At 38.0% G+C, this 22,702-nt stretch overlaps 1 protein-coding gene across 6 annotated transcripts in view; it reads right to left on the bottom strand.

Annotated features, from left to right (window-relative positions):
- Positions 1 to 22,702, bottom strand: part of HEATR5B (HEAT repeat containing 5B) — a 105,105-nt gene that overhangs the window by 10,910 nt on the left and 71,493 nt on the right. For all 6 annotated transcript variants that reach the window (XM_082745302.1, XM_082745305.1, XM_082745303.1 and 3 more), the window contains 7 exons: positions 18,109 to 18,288; positions 11,819 to 12,056; positions 10,393 to 10,647; positions 8,820 to 8,947; positions 5,843 to 5,987; positions 4,220 to 4,486; positions 2,851 to 3,075 (listed from right to left, as the gene is read on the bottom strand). In XM_082745302.1, coding sequence (XP_082601428.1) covers positions 2,851 to 3,075; positions 4,220 to 4,486; positions 5,843 to 5,987; positions 8,820 to 8,947; positions 10,393 to 10,647; positions 11,819 to 12,056; positions 18,109 to 18,288 — 1,438 coding nt within the window. The remainder of the gene's footprint in view (positions 1 to 2,850; positions 3,076 to 4,219; positions 4,487 to 5,842; positions 5,988 to 8,819; positions 8,948 to 10,392; positions 10,648 to 11,818; positions 12,057 to 18,108; positions 18,289 to 22,702) is intronic.

Genomic DNA, 22,702 nt, shown 5'->3' with positions numbered 1-22,702 from the left:
CAGTAGAATTAATAAAACTAAAGTTTTCTCTTCCAAATAATTAGTATTAAAAAATTCAAATAATAAAAGTAACCCATGGTCATTGCTTAACAATATAAAAATAGTCTAGAGAAAAAAATAAAACTTGTAATTCTACCATCCAGTGACAGTTTAATTTCTAAAGAAATTAGAAATAAAATTTATTTATTTATTTATTTGAGAGAGAAAGAAAAAGGAGAGAGCAAGTGCAGGGGGCAAGGACGAGTAGAGGGGGAGGGAGATGAAGGGAAAGGATCTCAGACTCCATGCTGAGTGTGGAGTCTGATGCAGGGCTCCACTTCAGGATCCTGAGATCAGGACATGGGCCAAACCAAGAGTTGGATGCTCAACAGACTAAGCCATCCAGGCTCTGTGACAGTTTAATTTTTAGGCTCTGGTCGAATTTCTTCTGGTCTGAGGTAGTTTTTTTTTTTTAATACATAGTTATTTACAAATATGATTTTAAATCATTATAATGGATTTATAACCCAAATTAATGTATAGTCATATACTTAATAATTTTTACCACTGCCAGCCAGGTACTTATATTTATCACATATTTTCATTTTTATAAAATAGACTGTGATAGATAACCTTGAACATTATGAATCCTTCAAGGCTCCTTGTACATTCTGTAGAACTGATTCCCTGAAAGTTTAAACCATTTTTGAACTCCCTTCAGCAAAGTATGAAAATGTTCTCTTGGTACCAATTCCAGCTGTACAGTCACATTAAAAGAAAAAACATCAATTTTATAAGAAAAAATTTTATATTATTTGTTTTTGTTTTTATTTCTTTGCTTACATAATAATGTGGCTGACTTTTTAATATGTGTGTTGGTCACCTCTATCTCCTTTTTACTAACGTGTGTTCTTTCTTCTATTGGGTGTTATTTGTGCATTATTGATACTAACACTGACATAAATACTATTGTCAATTTTTCAGCTACTTTTTTTTCAGCTACTTTTTAATGTAAGATGTTTTGACAGGTAGAAGTTAATTTCTATATAGCCTAATACACTGATAGTTTTCCCATGTGATATTTTCCATTCTTACACTTACATACCCCTTTGCCATTCTTACATAAAAATTTTACATATATTTTCTTTAACTAGTTTTAAAACTATACATTACCACTTCAATTTCTCTGGTATTTATTTTGGGTCATGATAGAAGGTAAGGACCTAACTGGAATCGGTATCTCAAACAGCTGACAGAAACCATTTGAGGAATAATGAATGTGCTCTTATCATGTATTATATTCTCATGTAGATGAATGTCTGTTTTAAGTGATTTGTGTGTTTCATTGCCCTATCTCTTGATTCATGGACCTGCTCCACAGTCTTAAGAGTAGTCATGTTTTAATAGGTGATAGGTGACATGGCAAGTCTTTAATTATTATTCTTTGTCTTTAGTCCTCTGACATTTTCTTTAAAATGGAAATACAATGAAAGAAAAAGTCAAACACAGAAGAAAAATGGACAAAAACGTGAAAAAGCATTTCCCCCAAATTAAACACAGCATGAAAAATACTTTTACTCATTAGGAAAATGAGAAATGCAAATTAAAACAGTAAGATAGTACATCTTACCCATCAGAGAGCAAAATTTAAAAGACCAGAAGAAATTCAACCAGAACCTAAAGTCTGAAATACCAGGTATTGGTGAGATGTGGAAAAGTAGAGATTATCATACACTGCTGATGGATGTGTAAATTCATATGGCTACTTTGGAGAGTAATTTGGCCATGTCTGATAAAATTAAAATTAAAATATGCCATCAATTCAGCTTCTAGGGGTACCCCAGAAAATCTCATGGTATAAATGTATGAAGAATTTATAAGGATTTTCACGGCAGCAATTTTTATAATGGGAAAAAATCAGAAATAGCAGAAATATCAATTGAGAAGGGAATGAGTATATGAAAATTTCATGTGATGGAAACAACACAGAGGTTAAAAGGAAACATGTGGGCTTTATATGTACATTAATAGCTCAAAAAACCTTATTCTTAAGTGAGAATGTGCAGGCACAATGATATACTCTGACATTACCTATGTAAATTTAAAAACACAAAAGAGGGATGCCTGGGTAGCTTAGTCAGTTAAGAGTCTGCTTCAGCTCGGGTCATGATCCCAGGGTCCTCAGATCGAGTCCCACATCAGGCTCCCTGTTCAGCAGGGAGCCTGCTTCTCCCTCTGCTTGTGTTTTCTTCTCTGTGTCAAATAAATAAGTAAAATCTTAAAAAATATATATATATACATTGCTCATGGTTATTTATCTCAGTTGATAGAGAATTCATATATACATTTAATTAAGATATATGTGTATTTTTAATATTTATTAATATATGCCTGTATTTATTAATATAGAAAGTAATTTATTTACATATATAAGTATTTCTGGAATGAAACATCAAAATCAAGACTGTGGTTTCATTTGAGGATAAGCTGGGGTGGTGAAAGATACTTCAACTTTCCTATTTTATTATTTTTATTAAAAAGAAAACATATGAAACAAATATATTAACACATATCAATTTGATTCTGAGTATATTTTCTGAAATTTTCTGTCCTTTTTTGGACAGAAATTTTCTCTCTTTTTTAGATACATCCAACATGTATGTAAGTGCTGAGACAAGGACACTTGCAGTGAATACCCAGAAAGGGATACTAAAGTTCCTATCTGCAAGGTGTGACTAAAACACACACACACACACACACACACACACACACACACACACACAACACCTCTCTGTGTTGATTCGGACAAGCTCATTCAATTAGTTATTGACAAACAGATAGATTATGGGTTTGAAGCCCTGATTAGGTTACCTGGTTGAGAATATTCCAGGATGCATGCGAGAGTGCTGCGAATTAGAGCTGTCCACTGTTTCTGAGTGTCCTCAGTCTTGGCCATTGAGAGTGTCACGATGCTTTTAATTCCCTGAAGTGCTGCACTGACTGGCAGAGGAACCTGATTATCTGCAGACTTTATCGCTGTGTCTTTCAATATTCTTGCAATTAAAAATAGAATCGTGGGCAGGATTGTCATACACCCTGAATTGAAAACAAATCAGATACCTCATAACTACTCAGTTCGCTTATTGCAGTTCTTTCAGTTGTTTTTACAATTGATTCTGGTTTAATACTATTTTTTCCCTTGTTGTTAATGCAAAATTTACTGCATTACTATTATTATAATTCAATGTTTGGAAAAGAAAGTGAGAAAGTAGCAAGTTATTTTAAAGAAGACAGAATATTTCTTTTCTTTTCCCAAGTAGCCTCGTTTTTTATTATTTCTAATATTTCACCTATTTAATATGTTGTGCCTTTCAAATGAAAATGAGAAAAGAAGATAGAAAAACAGAAGGGAAGCACTACCATATATATTTGATAATTATCTGAGCAATTTGATGAATCTGGTAGCAATTCTAAGACATGTAATCAATCTTGAGTGTACTCAAGTCAGCCTTAACCAAGTGGGGGAAAGTGAAGAAAGGACTATATGGGTAAGCAAAGAAGAAACGAAAAAATCCTGGAATTTGTAGCTGAAAAACTTTAAGGTCATTGAATCCAACCTCCCACCTCACGGAAAATGCTCAACACTTTCTCAGGCTGCTATTGTGCTTGGCCTGCAAAGCTCCAGCAACAGAGAACCTCTTCTCTATAGGCTCGTGTTGGATTGAAATTTACCTTTATACTCCTTATACTATTTCTCTCTTCCAGATAAACAGAGGGAAAGTCTACATTTCCATCCTGTACTTTTCAGATACCTGCAAACAACTATCATCTTTGTAGCTAAATTCTCTTTAGTTCTTCCTAAGAGTTGGTGATCATACTCATCTGACGTTTTTATGGTTGGTCAGTTACTCAAGAGTGGCAAACAGATCAGAAACTAACAGGTTTGGTTATGCCACCATATGTCTGTCTGCTAACGTCCAGTGCCTTGCCTCAAGCTGTGGTTTTATCTCCCTTGTGAAGTTTGTCTGAAATGTATCTGAAGAGCATCTCAAGTTCTGGGTTTTTTGAATCCTTAATCTTTATAGGCTCCTAAAGGTTAAGACACCATAAAAGACTAACTTCTCCTTCCATACTTGAGACTAAAGAAGAAGATAAGTTATAATAGCACTTAAAATCAAAGGCAAGCTCATCTTTGTCTATTGTAATAGAATGCATTTCCAAACATTGATTAATACCGTACCAGCAGGCGAACAAAGGGACGGTAAGTCAGAGAGTATGGTAACTGTGGCTGCCACCAAACGAGCACTTTCTTCTGACAGTCGAGTTTTGGTGGCTATGTGACTGGGTGAATCCGACATCTTGGTACTGAGATGTGGCATATGACGTACTAAAATGAACATCAACAGCTCCATAGTTGCAAACACAAGAGATTTTCCAGGAACAAGACCACCGCTGTCACCGCCTTCTCCAACTATAAGACATGACTCTTTTTCCACATCATCTTCATCTTGGATGAAAGAAAATTTGGTAAAATTTCCAGAAAAAAAATTATGGCACTGAGTAGATAAAACTATATAGTAAATATATTTGAGAAATTTTATTTATTTATTTATATATTTGACAGACAGAGATCACAAGTAGGCAGAGAGGCAGGCAGAGAGAGAGGGGGGTAGGCAGGCTCCCTGCTCAGCAGAGAGCCCGTTGTGGGGCTCAATCCTATGACCCTGGGATCAAGACCTGAGCTGAAGGCAGAGGCTTTAAGCCACTGAGCCACCCAGGCATCCCTGAGAAATTCTTTTAAAGGAACTTACAACTGAATGTCTCACTGGCAACACATGTCTTTCTCACAATAATTCTCTGCCTCCCTATAATTCTGTTTACTGACCTCTCTCTAAAAGTAAAGGACAATCCATTTCTTTTTCTTTTTTTTTTTTTAAAGATTTTATTTATTTATTTGACAGAGAGAGATCACAAGCAGGCAGAGAGGCTGGCAGAGAGAGAGGAAGGGAAGCAGGCCCCCTGCTGAGCAGAGAGCCCCATGCGGGGCTCTATCCCAGGACCCCTGAGATCATGACCTGAGCCGAAGGCAGTGGCTTCGCCCAGGCGCCCCAAGGACAATCCATTTCTTACTTCAGAAATTTTTATTGGATATTTTTATTAGGAATGTATTTCATATTATGAGGAACATATATGTTAGGTAGAACCATGTGAGGTTGACACTTTTTTTTTTTTTAAAGATTTTATTTATTTACTTGTCAGAGAGGAGCGAGAGCGAGCACAGGCAGACAGAGTGGCAGGCAGAGGCAGAGGGAGAAGTAGGCTCCCTGCCAAGCAAGGAGCCCCATGTGGGACTCAATCCCAGGACGCTGGGATCATGACCTGAGCTGAAGGCAGCTGCTTAACCAACTGAGCCACCCAGGTGTCCCTTGGTTGACACTTTTGAAGGTGAAAAATAGTTGACTAGCAGCAATTTCATTTGGTTCCTTCCTTCTTCTTTTCTTTTTTTTTTTTTTAAGATTTATTTATTTATTTGAGAAAGAGAGGGGCAGGAAGGGAGAGAGAGAGAGCAAGCGGGAGGGGCAGAGGGAGAGAGAGAGAATCTCAAGCAGAGATTGGAGCCTGACATAGGGTTTGATCCCATGACCCTGAGATCATGACCTGAACTGAAACCAAGAGTCAGATGCTTATCTGAGTGCACCACTCAGGTGCCCCTCATTTGGTTCTTCCTAATGAAAGCAAAATCAATTGCCAATCTTCTACATCTTTGACTACATTTTTAATTAAAAACTTCCTGGCACTGATATTAAAAAGTTAGAGTACAAACAAGATCTACTTCCAAATTAGCATAATTTCCAGTGCTTACTTAGAGTGTTTCTTTTTTCTTGCAGATAATCCTGAGCAGCTCTTACTATCTGTTGTACGACCCCAGTGACCAGCAGCTGAACAGAGGGTGGGTTCCAGGTCAACAGGAGGCGGTGCAGAACACTTAGCAACTCAACACCAATCAGCTAGTATAAATTAATACAGGTAAATTTAATTAATCTTAATTTCAAAGAACAAAATTATATTACAATCTAAGAAAATATGCATGTAAAAATAAATCAGTTTGGTAACTAAAATTAATATATATGACTCTGTAACACATAAGAACAATCTAACAGTCTTGAGAATTGGTCATATTCTATCCCAACAAATTTTCATTCAACAAATTACTGTGGATACTAGATACTTCCCATAAGCCCCTCTCCCATTCATCTCAGCAACTATTACAAACTTTCACCACTCACTTTAAGCCTCTTACAATCATCCACATCAAACCCATCCAATGAACCTGTCTCATATTTTAAAGAGGAAGAAAAAAACTTAACTATAAGCAAACCTACCTTTACCTCTCTCCTTAAGATCAAATGTCTAGACTCTACCCAAGGCTGATTCATCTTTCCTTATTTGCTTCCTGTCCTATCTTATCTGACCTCCCAGGGATTTATTCTTCAAGGACCCTGATTGCATTCCATATGTCTTCAGTTTCTCTGTCTAGGTCTGTTCCTTTCCCAGTATAAGGAAAACACTCAGGTCTTTCCTGTTTATTTCCTCCCCCAAACCCCCAATTCTCTCAGAACCTTCTCTGTCCCCATGTCCTGTATCTCTGTTTTGCTTCCTCTGGTCCCAGCCCCGAGGCTTCCAGTTCCTTCACCCCTCCTTCACCCCTCACTCTTCCACCTAAGATAGAATGCTCCATCCGAGATCACTAGTAACCTTCCCTGGATCCTCTTCTGTCTTCATATACTGGATTCTGGTTCTTTTGAGACTGTCGTCTATCCTTGAAACTCTCCTCTGCCCTTGTAACTCTGTTCTCTTAGTTCTCTTCCTACCTCTCTGTAGTCTCCTTATTCCCTCATCTCCATCCTTGTTTGCTATTTGTAATACACCCTCACGTTCCAGTCCCCGCCCTCTTTTTTATTCCTTTATTCAGTTTTCCTAGGCCAGTGTAACTCACTATTTCTCTAGAAATAAAATGCAAAGAGCCTCTTAACTGGCCTTCCTGCCTCCCTTGTCATGTCCTATAGACCAATTTCACAGGGTCAATAAAAGTGATCAAATTCTATATATATACCATATTCTGAAATACAAGTTTAATTAGGTCATTCCTCTATTTTAACATTTTTAAATGATTTCCTATCACTTTTAAGATAGATTTTTAGACCCTTCCACAGGCCATACAGGAATCTTCATGATTTGGCTTTTCCCCTGTCGCACAGCCTCGTCTCCTAACAACTCTTACATGTTCCATTTGTCTCAGCTGTAGTAAATGACAGTAGTGTCCTTGAACTTGTCACGTTCTCTTACACCTCCTTGTCTTTGGATTTTCTCCCAGAGAAAAAAACCCATGCCTTTTGTGCTGCCTCACTAATTTCTCTTTTCAGATTTTTTTTTAATAAATTTTTTTAAAGATTTTATTTATTTATTTGACAGAGAGATCATAAGTAGGCAGGGAGGCAGGCAGAGAGAGAGAGAGGAGGAAGCAGACTCCCTGCCGAGCAGAGAGCCCGATGCAGGACTCGATCCCAGGACCCTGAGATCATGACCTGAGCCGAAGGCAGCGGCTTAACCCACTGAGCCACCCAGGCGCCCCTCTCTTTTCAGATTTAATCCAATCCTCATCTCCTCTGAGAAGCCATTCCTTACTTTCCTTGAAGTCAGGGCTCCTTCCCTCTATTGTCCTCAGACTTTACATACCTTTACTAGCTCAGCATTTGTCATACTGTCCTGATCTCCCTGTACCTGGATCGGAGGTACCTGTACTTTTGATAGCTATAGCCTCAAACTGTGCCTGATGCAGGACAGGCACAGAGTGAAAGCTGTTGGGTAAATCAATACAATACTGATGATTTTGAAATTATAGGATCCAACTCAGGAAGAAAAATATAATCCATTCAGGTGTAAAGCAGTGCTTGGATAAACAAAACATTATTGAGTCCAAAAAATAGCTAGGTAGTTGGGTGTGGGATGTATTATGTTAAAAAAAAAATGAGTGAGTGTAAACATAATGTTCTCTCTTCATTCACAGATTAAGTTTTAAATTTCAAAAAACCAGAAGTTTCTTGCAGTAAGCTGTAGTTTAGCTGAGGAACAGCTTCCGATTGTAAGGCTAGGGTACAAGAAGAGTTCATCAGTGAGTGAATCTTGTAATCACAAAGCATGTGCTTTGTTTTATTTTGGTTTTGGTCAGCATCATGTGCACAATTAATTTGATATAATGAATGCTCTCAACTTTCTTTATCTGTTGGTGTTTTATGGAAAATTACCCCACATTGTAGATGTGTGATGGTGACCAAAAAGATGGTTCTTATGAAAAGAAAAGAATTTCTAATTTAAAAGAATAAGAAATCCACCAATAGCTTGGTTCTATAACATGAATAAAGTCCTCTAAAATTACATATAGAAATTAGAAAAAGCAATTCATTAAATTGTTAATGAGTAATTGAGCCAGTGCAAAAAAAATTCATTAAATGAGAGATAAAACATTATCAAACATTTAAAAGTGGTATAATTTATTTAACAGCCTTATAAATTTCTTCAGGCCTTTATCAACAGAATCATTAGCTGGGGCTGAAGGCATCCCTTAATTTTTAGTTTTACTTGATTACCGATAAACACATCTAAGAAGATACACTGACTATTTCTATGCTGGTGGCGCCTTGTCATCCAACATTCACGATAAAGTCAAAATCCTAAATACTTATCATATATTTTATTTCATACAGGAGAAAATTATCTTAAGACAAACAGGATGAAAACATAGCGTATAATTTATTATCTGTTATAGAAATATACTGTACCTGATCTTCTGCAATATGGATTCGGGCATAAGGAGAATCGAGCAAGGTGTGTAAGGCCTGTAGACATGCTGTGACATGTTCAATGGGCTCCTCAGGTCTGGGGGAACAAAGGAACTGTATGCTCACACCTGCGACGTACATAATAAAAACACACGTTTGTCACTATAAAACACTTTGTTGCTCTGACATCAGATTTTTTTCTCTATTCTTCCTCTATTCTTTTACAGATTACTGTAACACCTATTTAATGCTACCTTAAAGTAGAGTCAAATGCTTACCAAACGCAGCTGCCAAACTTTATAACACAGATTGTAGCTTGGGGGAGAGAGGCAGTTCCAAGGTCATGGAGTTGATTAAGAAGATACTCAATTTTTTATTTTTAGGAATTTAAAAAATAATACATTAAAAATAAACTTATGTAAATTATAAAATTACTTCTCATTAAATGGTTGTCAAACAATTTTCATGTCTACAAGGATTTTTTAGTGGCAAGCTACAGAGACAAAATGGATATCATGGATAACAATTATTCTTAATTTGCATAAGGGTAAGGTCATTATTTTATAAGTCTTTCATATTTTCATGTATGAGATCTACTGACAAGTTCTATAATTTCACCTTACCAACTGTGTTCTTCTTCCCTCCCCAAAATATAAAACTGCTTAAGAGCCTCATTAGAATCTATAATATATTAATGTTAAAAGAGCATCTATAAAGCAATTATAAATTGAGATTTATTCAAATTTGTTTTAACTTTGCATTTTATTATTTCCTCATAGACAATTTGTTAAGTGTCAAGTAAAAAGAAAATCTGCCATTGAAAAAAGAAAAATGTAGTTTTTTTCTTGAAAATTATTCACTATTGCTCTGTGAGTGAACACAGCAGCTAAAATTTTTAGAATAGTTTTTAATAATTAACTTTTTCTATTAAAAATTCAGTTAACAATTTAGAACACGTGCTTAAACAATCCTCTCCTTTTTATCCCTTCTCTGGACTGTGGTATATAAAACTTTTCTATAGCATTAAAACGGAAGATCTGAAGGAGTTCAGAACACGCCACACCAAAATATGCCTCTTTGACATATTGATTACTTTCAGCTGAAGGTACTTGATGAACAGCAGATGCAGTAAGGGTTCTCTGACCCCTTTCCACCTAAAAACAAGTCAACATTTCTCATGAGAAATGTGCCCTCTCCGTATCAGGAAGAGAAGACTGGGAGTCAATGTTGAAATAGACTTGCACAAACAAACCTACTAAAATTAATTTCCCCCATATATTTCCTAGTCCCTGTCCCACAATTTATTGCCCCCGGCCCAAACCCCTTTAGTCTGGTCACATCCCCACAATTTACTGTTCTTTGCATCAAATGGCATATAAGTTTTTGGGCCTAATGGCTACTTTAGATTGAAAAATACTAAATCCGTATGCTTTTCTCCTGTTAATCTGTCTTATGTCAATTTAATTCTTAGGCCAGCGATACAACCTAAAAGGATAGAAGGAAATTTTTTCTTCCCTACAGAAATGAATTTCAGAAGTGACATATCTTGAAATATATCAATGTTCACACCTACCTAAAATCAGATGCATTCTGTCTTTGTTAATTTCTGGCAAAGATTTAGCACCAGGCATTGCTCCCGATGCCTGGTTTAAATTGACAGGTGTAGCACGTTTCTGTAAGCCAGGTATTGCTGCTGCTTCTGTAGACTCTGAACATGTAAATCCTGTGCTATTTAACCAAAGTGCCACCGCATGAAGAATCGGGGCCCACGAATTCCGGTAGTGAAGTCTAGCTGTATCAATGGTCTCAGGAGTATAAAATGCTCCACCTGTAAAAAAGGCCAATCGAAGCCATTACTTTTATTGCAAGTGGTCAACCATTCATCAACGACTAACTTAAAAATCCTCATTACTTACTCTTAGTCCATTTGGGCTGTTATAACAAAATACCACTGACTGGGTGGCTTATCAAACAGCAGACATTTATTTCTCACAGTGCTGGAGGGGGTGGAAGCCTGAGATCAGGCTGCCTCCATGCTCAGTCAGGTAAGGGCCATGTCTCTGACTCATAGCTGTATTTTTACTTGGTGGAAGGGGCTAGGGGCCAGTGTGGGTGGGGTCTTTCCTCTAAGGGTACGAATCCCATTGCAGAGGGCTTCACCTCCTGACCTAAGCGCTTCCCAAAGGCCCTGCTTCTGACGCTAATCACAATACGGACACAAAATTCAGACCATAACACGTACTAAAGAGCAATCTGGCCAAAGGGATTCTCTTTATTACAAAGCCACCAAAAGTGAGTCTTTCCTGCAGCTGCAGAACTGGAGGGCCTCTGTGCCTTCCTCACCAGTGCTAGGGTTTCCAGCTTTTTCTCTGCAACTGCAGATGCCGCTGGGGATCCTCCACCTTTCTCTAGCCGGTGGTCACAGGCTTCCTCTTCACTGTTGCCAGAGACTCCCAAAAACCCTGGTCACCTTCTCTTCCTGCCCCAGCCAGGGAACTCTGTCTCTTCTTTCTCCTTCCTCTGCCTTTCTTCCTTAACTCCTGTTTTCACTACCAAACTGAGGACTCCCCCATCCATCCTTGCATACATTGACCAGCCCAGCAATCAACTTCATCAGAGTTACGCATAATGACTTGTTACGCCTGGTTATTTAGAGTACTCTAGCTCATACAGTTATTACTGTGACAGTGAGAACTTTTTGCTTGGGTTAACAAATGAGCTTAATGCTGCATTTGAATCAGGGACAACATGCTCTCAGGGACAGAGTGCCACGTTTAAATCTACAGAAATTTAAAATGTCATCGCCACATCTTAATCTAGATTACTACATTATTAATAATTAATTAAATTTAAGGGGTTTTACTCTCTTTATAAATTCAAGGTGGGTAAGTTACACTATAATATTATTAATTATTATTGTTGCTAGCTTCCACCAACTACATTTTGTTTAATTACTACTCTAAAGTCCATAAAGGCAAAACTCTGAATGTAGTACTTACCATCGGGGGGGAGCTGACTAGCAAATTCAGCCGGCAGAGTCAAAAGTGCATAGTCTTTTAATGCTGCCAACCACAGGCGACTGAGTGTTGGCAGTTCGGGCTGCACAAGTGTTATTAAACTATCTGGTGGTAGTTCATCTATGGCACCATAATCATCATCATCATCATCAGTACTTTTCATTGCTCTTTTTGGCTTTGACTCTGCTTCCTTCTTAATATTCATAGCAACCACATACACCTAAGATATTCAGGAGGAGAAAATAATAAGGCATAGTGTTAAGAAATGACTTAATCTAAGTTGCTATACAACTGAATTTTTGAAAGTAATTGAGTTTAGACCCTGGAAAGTCTATAACTTCATGGTTTCCTGACAACCTCCAAAGAATAATTCCACCTGCTTTGGAGACAATCTTTTTTTATTGATCTGACTGCTGACTATTCCTCTCACAAAACATTCCTTTAGTAGAGTTCACTGAGATGTTTCTGGCTTCTCTTGTTATACTTTACAAAGCCTCCTTTTATGTGTGTTTTTTTCTTTTTTTGTCCTAGGGTATAACTTCCTGTTTACTGCCTCTACTTTCACAGACTTATTAGGCACAATCAGACAGCACATTCAAAGAAAAAGGCTGGAGGGGGATGGGAGAAGGGCCAGAGAAAGGATTTCCATAAATATCCTTCTAGCCTCTTAAGTGACACTTAGCAATCTGGCCTTTATAATAGAGTTGAACCACGCATATAATTTACTAGTCACATATATATTATCTGTATCCTTTCTCTCCACTTAGTAGACCAAAAAGATGTATAAATGCAACTTACTAAAACATAACTTTAAACATTTTTCTTTGTTGCAGTTATTTTTGATTTTTGTTTTTGTACCTATATTTAGGCTTTGGCAACTAGCATAGACTGAGCACAGAATATGAGGGAGAAGTAGGTGAAGGTTTTACTCTATAGGCAATGGGGAAGGGAAGAGGTCACTGCAGAATTTACAGATCAAATATTATGTATTTTTCCTAAACTTTTAATTTTATTTTAAAATGATACCATAAAAAGTTTTGAAAATGAGTTTTTAAAATTACTCAAAATCCCAATTTCCAGGTTACTATATTTTATCTTTGTAAATTATAATTCTGTTGTACAAAGAATTTTGTATTTAATTTTATCTACCTATGGAATGTCCATCTTCATAATCATTACTCTTAATGGCTGTAGGGGATAAGCCATAATACATCTAACAATCTCCCTACATTGAAATTTCATATTTACTTCTGTTTCTTGATTCAGCCTTGGGAATCTGAACAAGATATAATTTTCAAAGACAAAAGGTATATAATTCTTCGCATTATAATGTTCCAAGTAAAGCTTTTTAAAAAAAAATTTTTTTTTTTAAGATTTCATTTATTTATTTGACAGAGAGAGATCACAAGGAGGGAAAGAGGCAGGCAGAGAGAGAGAGAGAGAGAGGAGGAAGCAGGCTCCCCGCTGAGCAGAGAGCCCGATGCGGGACTCGATCCCAGGACCCTGAGACCATGACCTGAGCCGATGGCAGCGGCTCAAACCACTGAGTCACCCAGGCGCCCCCAAGTAAAGCTTTTTGTAAACATTTCCTTCCTGTATTTTAGATATTTTTCCCTAGGATAAAGCCCCAGGAAGGGAATTATTGCATCAGGGACTACAGATATTTTTATGGCTCTGAATAGACACTGCCAAAACCTTTCTAAAAGGGTTCTATAATTTATATTGCTACTAGCAATACAGGAGAATATATTTTTTAGACTTCTTTTTAATCAATGTTTGGCTTATCTTTCTTATTAGACACTACACAAGAAAAATAGAAAAATCAGAAGTGTAAATAACTTGAAGAAAATACCATGAGCATTCTAAACATGTTGTATATACATAGTCTTTTAAATAATACTGTGTCGTGAATAGCTTTTATTTTTTTAATTAAAAATTTGTTTAAAGATTTATTTATTTGTGAGAGAGAGAGACAGAGAGAGAAAGAGGGCATGCAGAAGTGAAGGGCAGAGCGAGAAGGAGAGAGAATCCCAAGCAGACTCCCCGCTGAGTGTGGAGCCCTGGGCTCAATCTCATGACCCTGAGATCACAACCTGAGTTGAAACCAAGAGTTGGATGCCCAGCCAACTGTACCACAGAGGCACCCCTGTGAATAACTTTTTTTTTTTTTAAGATTTTTATTTATTTATTTGACAGAAAAAGATAAGTAGGCAGAGAGGCAGGCAGAGAGATACGGGGGGAAGCAGGCTCCCCGTGGAGCAGGGAGCCCGATGCTCCCTGAGATCATGACCTGAGCGGAAGGCAGAGGCTTTAACCCACTGAGCCACCCAGGCGCCGCCCCCCCCCACCCCCGTGAATAACTTTTACCCAAATTCGTTAGTCACTTAATTCCACCATCTCTTAGGATCAAGACATACATTTAAGTTATTTCCATTTTTTCTGAGAAAAATAAACATTGCAATAAACACCACCATAGCAGAGTCTTTGTGTATATCCTTAATATTCCTTAGGATAAACTGGATTTAGTAAGTGTTTTGATATATCTCACTCTTTAGAAAAATTTTACTATCATTCTAAAAATGATGTTAATTTAGCTGGGAAATGTTTCTATATTTCTTCACCCTCCCCATATGTTTATGTGTAGCTTTGGTTCCTCCCTGTGAATCGTCAATTCATATTCTTTGCCCAAAATTTGCATTTTAGAATGATTATGCTGAGAATCTGTACAGGAATATCTGCCAGTGGAGGCAGGGAAGACTAACAGTAGAAGAAAATTAGGACGCAACTGCACAGACCAGGTAACAGATGATGAGGATTCAAACTAAAGGCAGGGGCAGAAGAGAGGAAGTATTTTTTTTTATAGATATGCAAAAGGTGTATGTAATCCATTGCTAAATTTTAAAAATAGTCACTATGTTGAATAAAATTCCATTTTTTAAAAAAGATATAGGTAGATACACACAGTTTAAGGCATATAAAGACTTACATGTGCACATATGCATAGTGATATACACCAAAATATTAATAGTTATCTCTGGATGATAAGAAGATTACAGAAGGGATAAGATTATAGATTTTTTTAAAATAATACCTCTTCTCTATATTTTGAATATGTGCAGTGAATCGGTATTTATATTATCAGAACAAAATTATATTATCTTCAAAAATAGTATTAACAAAGTCAAATACATAGGAATTAGATACCTACTAGATATAATACGAAGGGGACTGAAGAAGAAGCAGTTAATATTGATACTAGGCTCTGGCCTGAAGATAGAAGGTAGAACCAGTAGTTGGGATAAAGAAGATAAAAGAAGAGAAAGCACAGTATTTTTTTAAGACTTGTTGGGTGTGTGGTACTTATGGGTCATCCAAGGGGAGATGTCTAGTAAACATCTAAAAATATGGGATTGGAATTTGGTCTGGGTGGAAAAGCAGAATTACAATCTTTGATATACAAGTTAAAGCAATAGGTTATGGGTATGGATAAAGTTGCCCATAAAGTACGAAGAGATGGGAAAGGGACAAGAAAAATACCAACACTGAAAGAGGGGGCAGGCAAAGAGAGGCCAGCAAGCGATGTTGAGAAGGAACAATGAAAAGGAAAGAGGAGAAGCAAGAGGGGCATGTCAAGGAAAACAAAGAGCTTCTAGAGGAGACTATATCAAATGCTGCAGAGAGGCCAAGGAACATGGACTGATGAGTGCACAGTGACACAGATAATTCTCTCATTTGTAACTTTAGTGAGAATGATTCCAATGGCGTGGTGATGACACAGGGAAACCAAAGGGACCTAATAAAAAACTGCTTTTTTGGGTCCTTTTCCTGCTTCTCTTCTTGCTGAGATCTACACCCCACCCTTAAGCATGCTGTATATCCTCCTTGTAAAGATCAAGCACTTAATGACTTCTTCGAAGTCTTTCAGCACAACAGACAACACCTAAGGAATGACCAGGTGGGGCCATCACGTAAGTTTTCCAAGACCACTGACTCCAGACACCTTGACACCAAGACCCATAGTTCTAGCGCATAAGCGACTTACGCAGGACACCTGAGCACTCCTTGTCTGACTAGTTCCTGGATGCCTGAGAGGGCACATACACCAGACCAGCATCCTCAATAAAAATCCCAGGTCCCAAGCAAAGATGAGATTCACTCTCCTTTCCTTTTCAAGTCTGCCAGATGCTCTGTCTGTATCTGCTGTCTCTACATCTTCAATAAGCTCTGCTCTCATTTCCTTTTGGCTTGCGTTTGACTTTGATCCTGCTCGAACCCAAGGACTCTGTTGGCTGGTCCTACAGGACCCCCTCTGGGTCCTCAGACCGGACCAGCCTGCAACAGTGAGAATGACCCCACATTGTGGGGGACTGAGAAGCAGGTGACCAAGAGTTGAGGTAGTGAAAGATACTGAAACTCCATCGTGAACTGAAACATGAGAGGAGAGAGAGAAAGCAGTGAGGAGGACACACTTAGGTGGGGAGGAAGACAAGCAAGAAGAGTTAGCACATAGAGGGAGAGGCTGAAGATACAGAAGTGGGCATGACTGATAGCAGTGAGCTAGAAAGTCTCCCCTTCACACTCATATTTAACTAACATTAACTAACAGGTGAAAGCACAGTTCCCAACTCATGTAAATCTAAAGATTTCAAAGTAAAAATCTGAGGAGATGGAAAATGGAGATCTTCAGCTTTCTGAGTGAAAGAGTATAAGCAAAGAGAGGTCTTCAGGAGAGAAATCTAGAATATGCTGGGCATCTGAAGAGCATGATGAAGGAAAGGCAGATAAACAGGTAAAAGAATTATGAGATGGCTTTCAAGGCTGAGGCATGAGGTGCACATCTTTAAATTATAGTACAAACTACCCTAAAAAAGAAAAAAGTGTCAACAAAAATGTGCATTATTAATTTAGTTATGTAAGACTCTGATCTAATATTTTATCTTATTTATTTCATTTTTTAAAGATTTGTATTTATCTATTTGAGAGAAACAGTGGAAGACAGCATGAGAGGGAGAAGGTCAGAGGAGAAGCAGACTCCCCGTGGAGCTGGGAGCCCAATGCAGGACTTGATCCTGGGACTCCAGGATCATAACCCAAGCTGAAGGCAGTTCCTTAACCAACTGAGCCACCCAGGCGCCCTGATCTATTTTTTGAAAGCAATAATCTATCTTCCATTCAGTGCCAGCTATAATGTCCTTTGATAAATATTGCCTTATAAGAAGATATTATTTGGGGGCATCTGGGTGGCTCAGTGGGTTAAGCCTCTGCCTCCAGCTCAGGTCATGACCTCAGGGTCCTGGGATCAAGCCCCGCATCAGGCTCTCTGCTCAGCAGGGAGCCTGCTTCCCCCCTCTCTCTGCCTCCCTCTCTGCCTACTTGTGATCTCTCTCTCTGTCAAATAATAAATAATCTTTAAAAATAAAAAAAAAAGATGATGATATTATTTCCACATGATAATGAAAAAAAAAAAAAAACCCAAAACCCAAAAACACAAGGCTCTGAGAGATCAAACCATTTGACCAAAGTCAAGAAGACGGTAAATTATAGAGAGAGAACTTGTTTACGGCCTCGGAATCAGCATTTAATGCTTTTTATACTAAACTACACCAGTCTTCCTGGTAGGTGAGTCAAGCATATTAATGCAATTCAGCAAAGAGCTAGATGACTGACAACCGATGTTATGATCATCAAACCTTGTGCTGCCTAATTTCCACATAACTAGTTAGGGGAGCCCTTTCTCAATATAGAAATTTTGAAAAAAACTGATTAAAAAAGACTTTTGGGACACCTGGTTGTCTCAGCCAGTTAAGCGTCTGCCTTCCACTCAGATCATGATTGCAGGAGGGTTCTGGAATAGAGTCCTGCATCGGGCTCCTTCCTCAGCGGGGAACCCACATCCCCCTCTGCCTGCTGTTGTCCTCCTCATGTGCTTGCTCTCTTTATCTGACAAACAAATAAATAAAAATTTTTTTTTTAAATAAACAAACATAACTTTCAAAGGGTTGAAAAGAGTTGAGACATAAATATACATATTTCAGTGAGATGGAGCAAATAACAGATTTCCAAAAAGCATTTTATACCAAAGGTCACTTTAAAAAGCAAAAAATCAAAATTTTTTCACCTACAGGACTAGGGGAACATTTTCTCATGGATGGAGAAATTGTTCAAAAACAATAGGCTGTCTGATGATTCACAGACCTGTACCCTGGGGCAAATAATACACTTTATGTTAATAAACAACAACAACAACAACAAAAACAATAGGTTGTGGTTACCTCTGCCCAAGCTTTGAGAACAGCCAGTTTTTCCATGGTTGTGGCACTCTCTCGGTACAGCTGGCTTGAAGATCCTTTTCCAGCCTGCACTTTGTCCAGAGAAGAGACAAGTAGATTGTGCACTCGACGGAGGTCATTGAGATCACTGACAACTCCACTTCCAATCCATGTACTACACACCTAGCCAAAGAAAGAAATTTTAAATTCTCTATAAAAAACTAATATTTAACTATAAGAGTATGAAGTAAATATGATTTTCCCCGCCTTGGGGGAAGAAACAAAATATCAATGAAGAAAACAAACAAAAAAAAAATCCAAATGCTGTGCTTCAACTTTATTTTATTTATTTATTTATTTTTTAGATTTTATTTATTTATTTGACAGGCAGAGATCACAAGTAGGCAGAGAGGCAGGCAGCGAGAGAGGGGGATGCAGGCTCCCTGCTGAGCAGAGAGCCCAATGAGGGGCTCGATCCCAGGACCCTAGACCATGACCTGAGCTGAAAGCAGAGGCTTTAACCCACTGAGCCACCCAGGCACCCCAACTTTATTTTTTAATAACAAATCAACAACAAGGATGGAATTTATTATATCCTACATGGAAAACTAACAGTATTTACTTAAGTATTTCCATTGACTAATGTGACAAAAATTTTAATAGAAAATAAGTTTCTTCCTGAATCACCTCAGTTGTGAATAATTCTTCAACATTTCTGCCTACCACAGGCAAAGGATTATTCTGGGCGCTATGGAAGAGGTTAAAAAATAAATAAATAAAGGGGAAAAATCTAGTCCTTGTCCTCAAGAAAAAAAAACACAGATTGAATGAACATTTTAGGGCTGTAATACTACAATTCAAAAACAGAGAAGGGCGAGATTACTTCTGGCAGAAGAAATGGGAATGCTTAAATTATCAGGAAGGTCTGTGTGCATAAATACAGAGGAGTTACATGGGAGAAGATATGAGATTAGCAAAGTTAACTGGGATTATGGTACAATTTAAATTCCATGTAAACTGAATTCAGACTTTTTGTTCTATGGGCAGTTTCCAAGGCTTCTGAACAGGGAGATTACAACTGGAATTGTGCCTGGGGTGCCTGGGTGGCTCAGCTGGTTAAGCGTCCAACTCTTGATTTCGGCTTAGGTCATGATCTTGCAGTCATGGGATCAAGCCCCATGTCAGGCTCTGAGCTCAGCACAGAGTCTTCTTGGGACTTTCTTTCTCCTTCTCCCCCTGCCCCTCCAACACCCCTAAATAAATAAATAAATAAATAAAATCTTAAAAAACAAAAACGGTACTTTAGGAAGATGGTTCCAGTATTTATGCCAGGAAAGAACATGTTTAGATGGTAAGCAAGCAATGTGTTTAGTTACGTGACTATTACAGTATTATGGGACAGAAATGATAGAGATCAAGCTGGGAATGGGATGAAAAGGGAGAGTCACCAGAGAAATACTTAGAGGCAGAAATCACAGTATTTGGAAACCAATTAAATATTTTTAGGGGAGAGGCCAGAGACTTGAAATATTGTGAGGAATCAAAGAAGGCTGTTGTAAATAATGCTGCAATAAACCTGGGTTGCATACATCCCTTTTTTTATTGTTTTGTTTTGCTTTTTTCATTGTTTTCTTCAGGTCTTTTTTTTTTTTTTTTAAACACATAATGTATTATTTGCTTCAGGGGTACAGGTCTGTGAATCATCAGTTTTACACAATTCATAGCACCCACATACTCTCCCCAATGTCCATAACCCAGCCACTCTATCCCACCCTCCCTACCCCTGGCAGACCTCAGTTTGATTCCTGAGATTAAGAATCCCTTATGGTTTATCTCCCTCCCCAGACCCATCTTGCTTCATTTTTCTCTCTCTTCCCCCAAGAACTCCCATCCTGCCTCTCAAATTCCTCATATCAGAGAGATCATATGATTGCCTTTCTCTGATTGACTTATTTCACTTAGCATAATACCCTCTAGTTCCATGTCGTTGCAAATGGCAAGACTTTGTTTCTTTTGATGGCTGCATAGTATTCCATTGTAAATATATACCAGATCTTCTTTATCCATTCATCTGTTGGTAGACATCTAGGTTCTTTCCATAGTTTGGCTATTGTGGACATTGCTGCTATAAACATTTGGGTGCATGTGCCCCTTCGGATCACTACAATTGTATCTTTAGGGTAAATATCCAGTAGTGTGATTGCTGGGTCATAGAGCAGCTCTATTTTCACCTTTTTGAGGAACCTCCATACTGCTTTCCAGAGTGGCTACACCAGCTTGCATTCCACCAACAGTGTAGGTATGTTCCCCTTTCTCTGCATCTTCACCAACACCTGCTGTTTCCTGACTGGTTAATTTTGGCCATTCTGACTGGTGTGAGGTGGTATCTTTGTGGGTTTTGATTTGTATTTCCCTGATGCTGAGTGATGTTGAGCACTTTCTCATGTGTCTTTGGCCATCTGGATGTCTTCTTTGCAGAAATGACTGTTCATGTCCTCTGCCCATTTCTTGATTGGATTATTTGTTCCTTGGGTATTGAGTTTGATAAGTTCTTTTTTTTTTTTTTTTAATATTTTTGTTTATTTGACAGAGAGAGATCACAAGTAGGCAGAGAGGAAGACAGAGAGAGAGGGAAGCAGGCTCCTGGCTGAGCAGAGAGCCTGATTGTAGGCCTTGATTCCAGGATCCTGAGGTCATAACCTGAGCCAAAGGCAGAAGCTTAACCCACTGAGCCACCCAGGTGCCCGTGTTTGATAAGTTCTTTATAGATTTTAGATACTAGCCCTTTATCTGATATGACATTTGCAAGTATCTTCTCCACTTCTGTCAGTTGTCTTTGGTTTTGTTGACTATTTCCTTTGCTGTGCAAAAGATATTGATCTTGATGAAATCCCAATAGTTCATTTTTGCCCTTGCTTCTCTTGCCTTCGGCAATGTTTCTAAGAAGTTGCTGCAACTGAGGTCGAAGAGGTTGCTGCCTGCGTTCTCCTCAAGGATTTTGATGGATTCTTGTCTCACATTGAGGTCTTTCATCCATTTGGAGTCTATTTTTGTGTGTGGTGTAAGGAAATGGTCCAGTTTCATTTTTCTGCATGTGGTTGTCCAATTTTCCCAACACCATTTGTTGAAGAGACTGTCATTCTTCCATTGGACATTATTTCCTGCTATGTCAAAGATTAGTTAACTATAAAGTTGAGAGTCTATTTCTGGGCTCTCTATTCTGTTCCATTGATCTATATTTCTGTTTTTGTGCCAGTACCATACTGTCTTGATGATACAGCTTTGTCATAGAGCCTGAAGTCTGGAATTGTGATGCTGTAAACTTTGCTTTTCTTTTTCAACATTCCTCTGGCTATTCAGGGTCTTCTCTGGTGTCCATATAAATTTTAGGATTATTTGTTCCATTTCTTTGAAAAAAGTTGATTGTACTTTGATAGGAATTGTATTAAACATGTAGATAACTCTACGTAGCATAGACATTTTCAGAATATTTGCATCTGTTTGATTTAGTATTTTTGTATACTTTGGGTAAATACCTATTGTGTGATTACTAGATCATAGAGTAGTTCTATTTTTACTTTCTTTTTTTTAAAAAAATACCCAAATTATGGAGGCAACCTAAGTGTCCATCGATAGATAAATGTGTAAAGGTATATATATGTGTGCATATGTATATGTGTGTGTACACATTTGCAAAATGGAATGTTACTCAGCCATGAAAAGGAACGAAATCTTGCCATTTGCAATGACATGGATAAAGCTAGAGAGTATAATGCTAAGTGAAATAAGCCAGCCAGAGACTAAGACAAATACCATATACTTTCACTCACATGTAGAATTTAAATAGCAAAACTGAACAAACGTTAAGAAAAAAGCGCCTAGGTGGCTCAGTGGGTTAAAGCCTCTGCCTCCGGCTCAGGTCATAATCCCAGGGTCCTAGGATGGAGCCCCGCATCCGGCTCTCTGCTCAGCAGGGAGACTGCTTCCCCCTCTCTCTCTGCCTGCCTCTCTGTCTACCTGTGATCTCTGTCTGTCAAATAAATGAATAAAATCTTTAGGAAAAAAAAAAGAAAGAAAGAGACAAATCAAGAAACAGACTATGAACTATAGAGAACTGTTGGTTACCAGAGGGGAGGGGAGCTAGGTGAAGGGGATGAAGAGCACACTTATTGTGATGAACGAGTAATGCATAGAACTGCTGAATCACTATATTGTACACCCAAAATTAATATAACTGAACTGGAATTAAAATTTTCAAAAACAATGACTAGGGAGACCTGGGAACTCTCCACAAACAGGTAAAAACTAAAGCAATGTTACTAGGTAAATTTCTTCAAGGACCAGGTAAATTTGTTCAAGGACTGAGTTATAAGAAAAAAAAAAAAAGGTATAAGACCAGAACACAAGGAAGATAGTTACAAGGGACAAGCAGAATAAGAACCAACAATGAAAGAAATTGAAAAGAAAATGCCAGAAGAGCAAAAGGAAAACCAGGCCAGGGCAGTGACACTGGAGCCAAAGGAAGAATGTTGAGGAAAAAGGTGTAGTCTGGCGGTGCGAGCTTGCTTCCACAATCACAAGTTCTCACTTTAAAGAA

Source organism: Mustela nivalis (assembly GCF_964662115.1).
Source record: "Mustela nivalis genome assembly, chromosome: 8".
In the NCBI taxonomy this organism is placed as follows: Eukaryota; Metazoa; Chordata; class Mammalia; order Carnivora; family Mustelidae; genus Mustela; species Mustela nivalis.
This window is presented reverse-complemented; position numbering and strand designations above follow the sequence as displayed.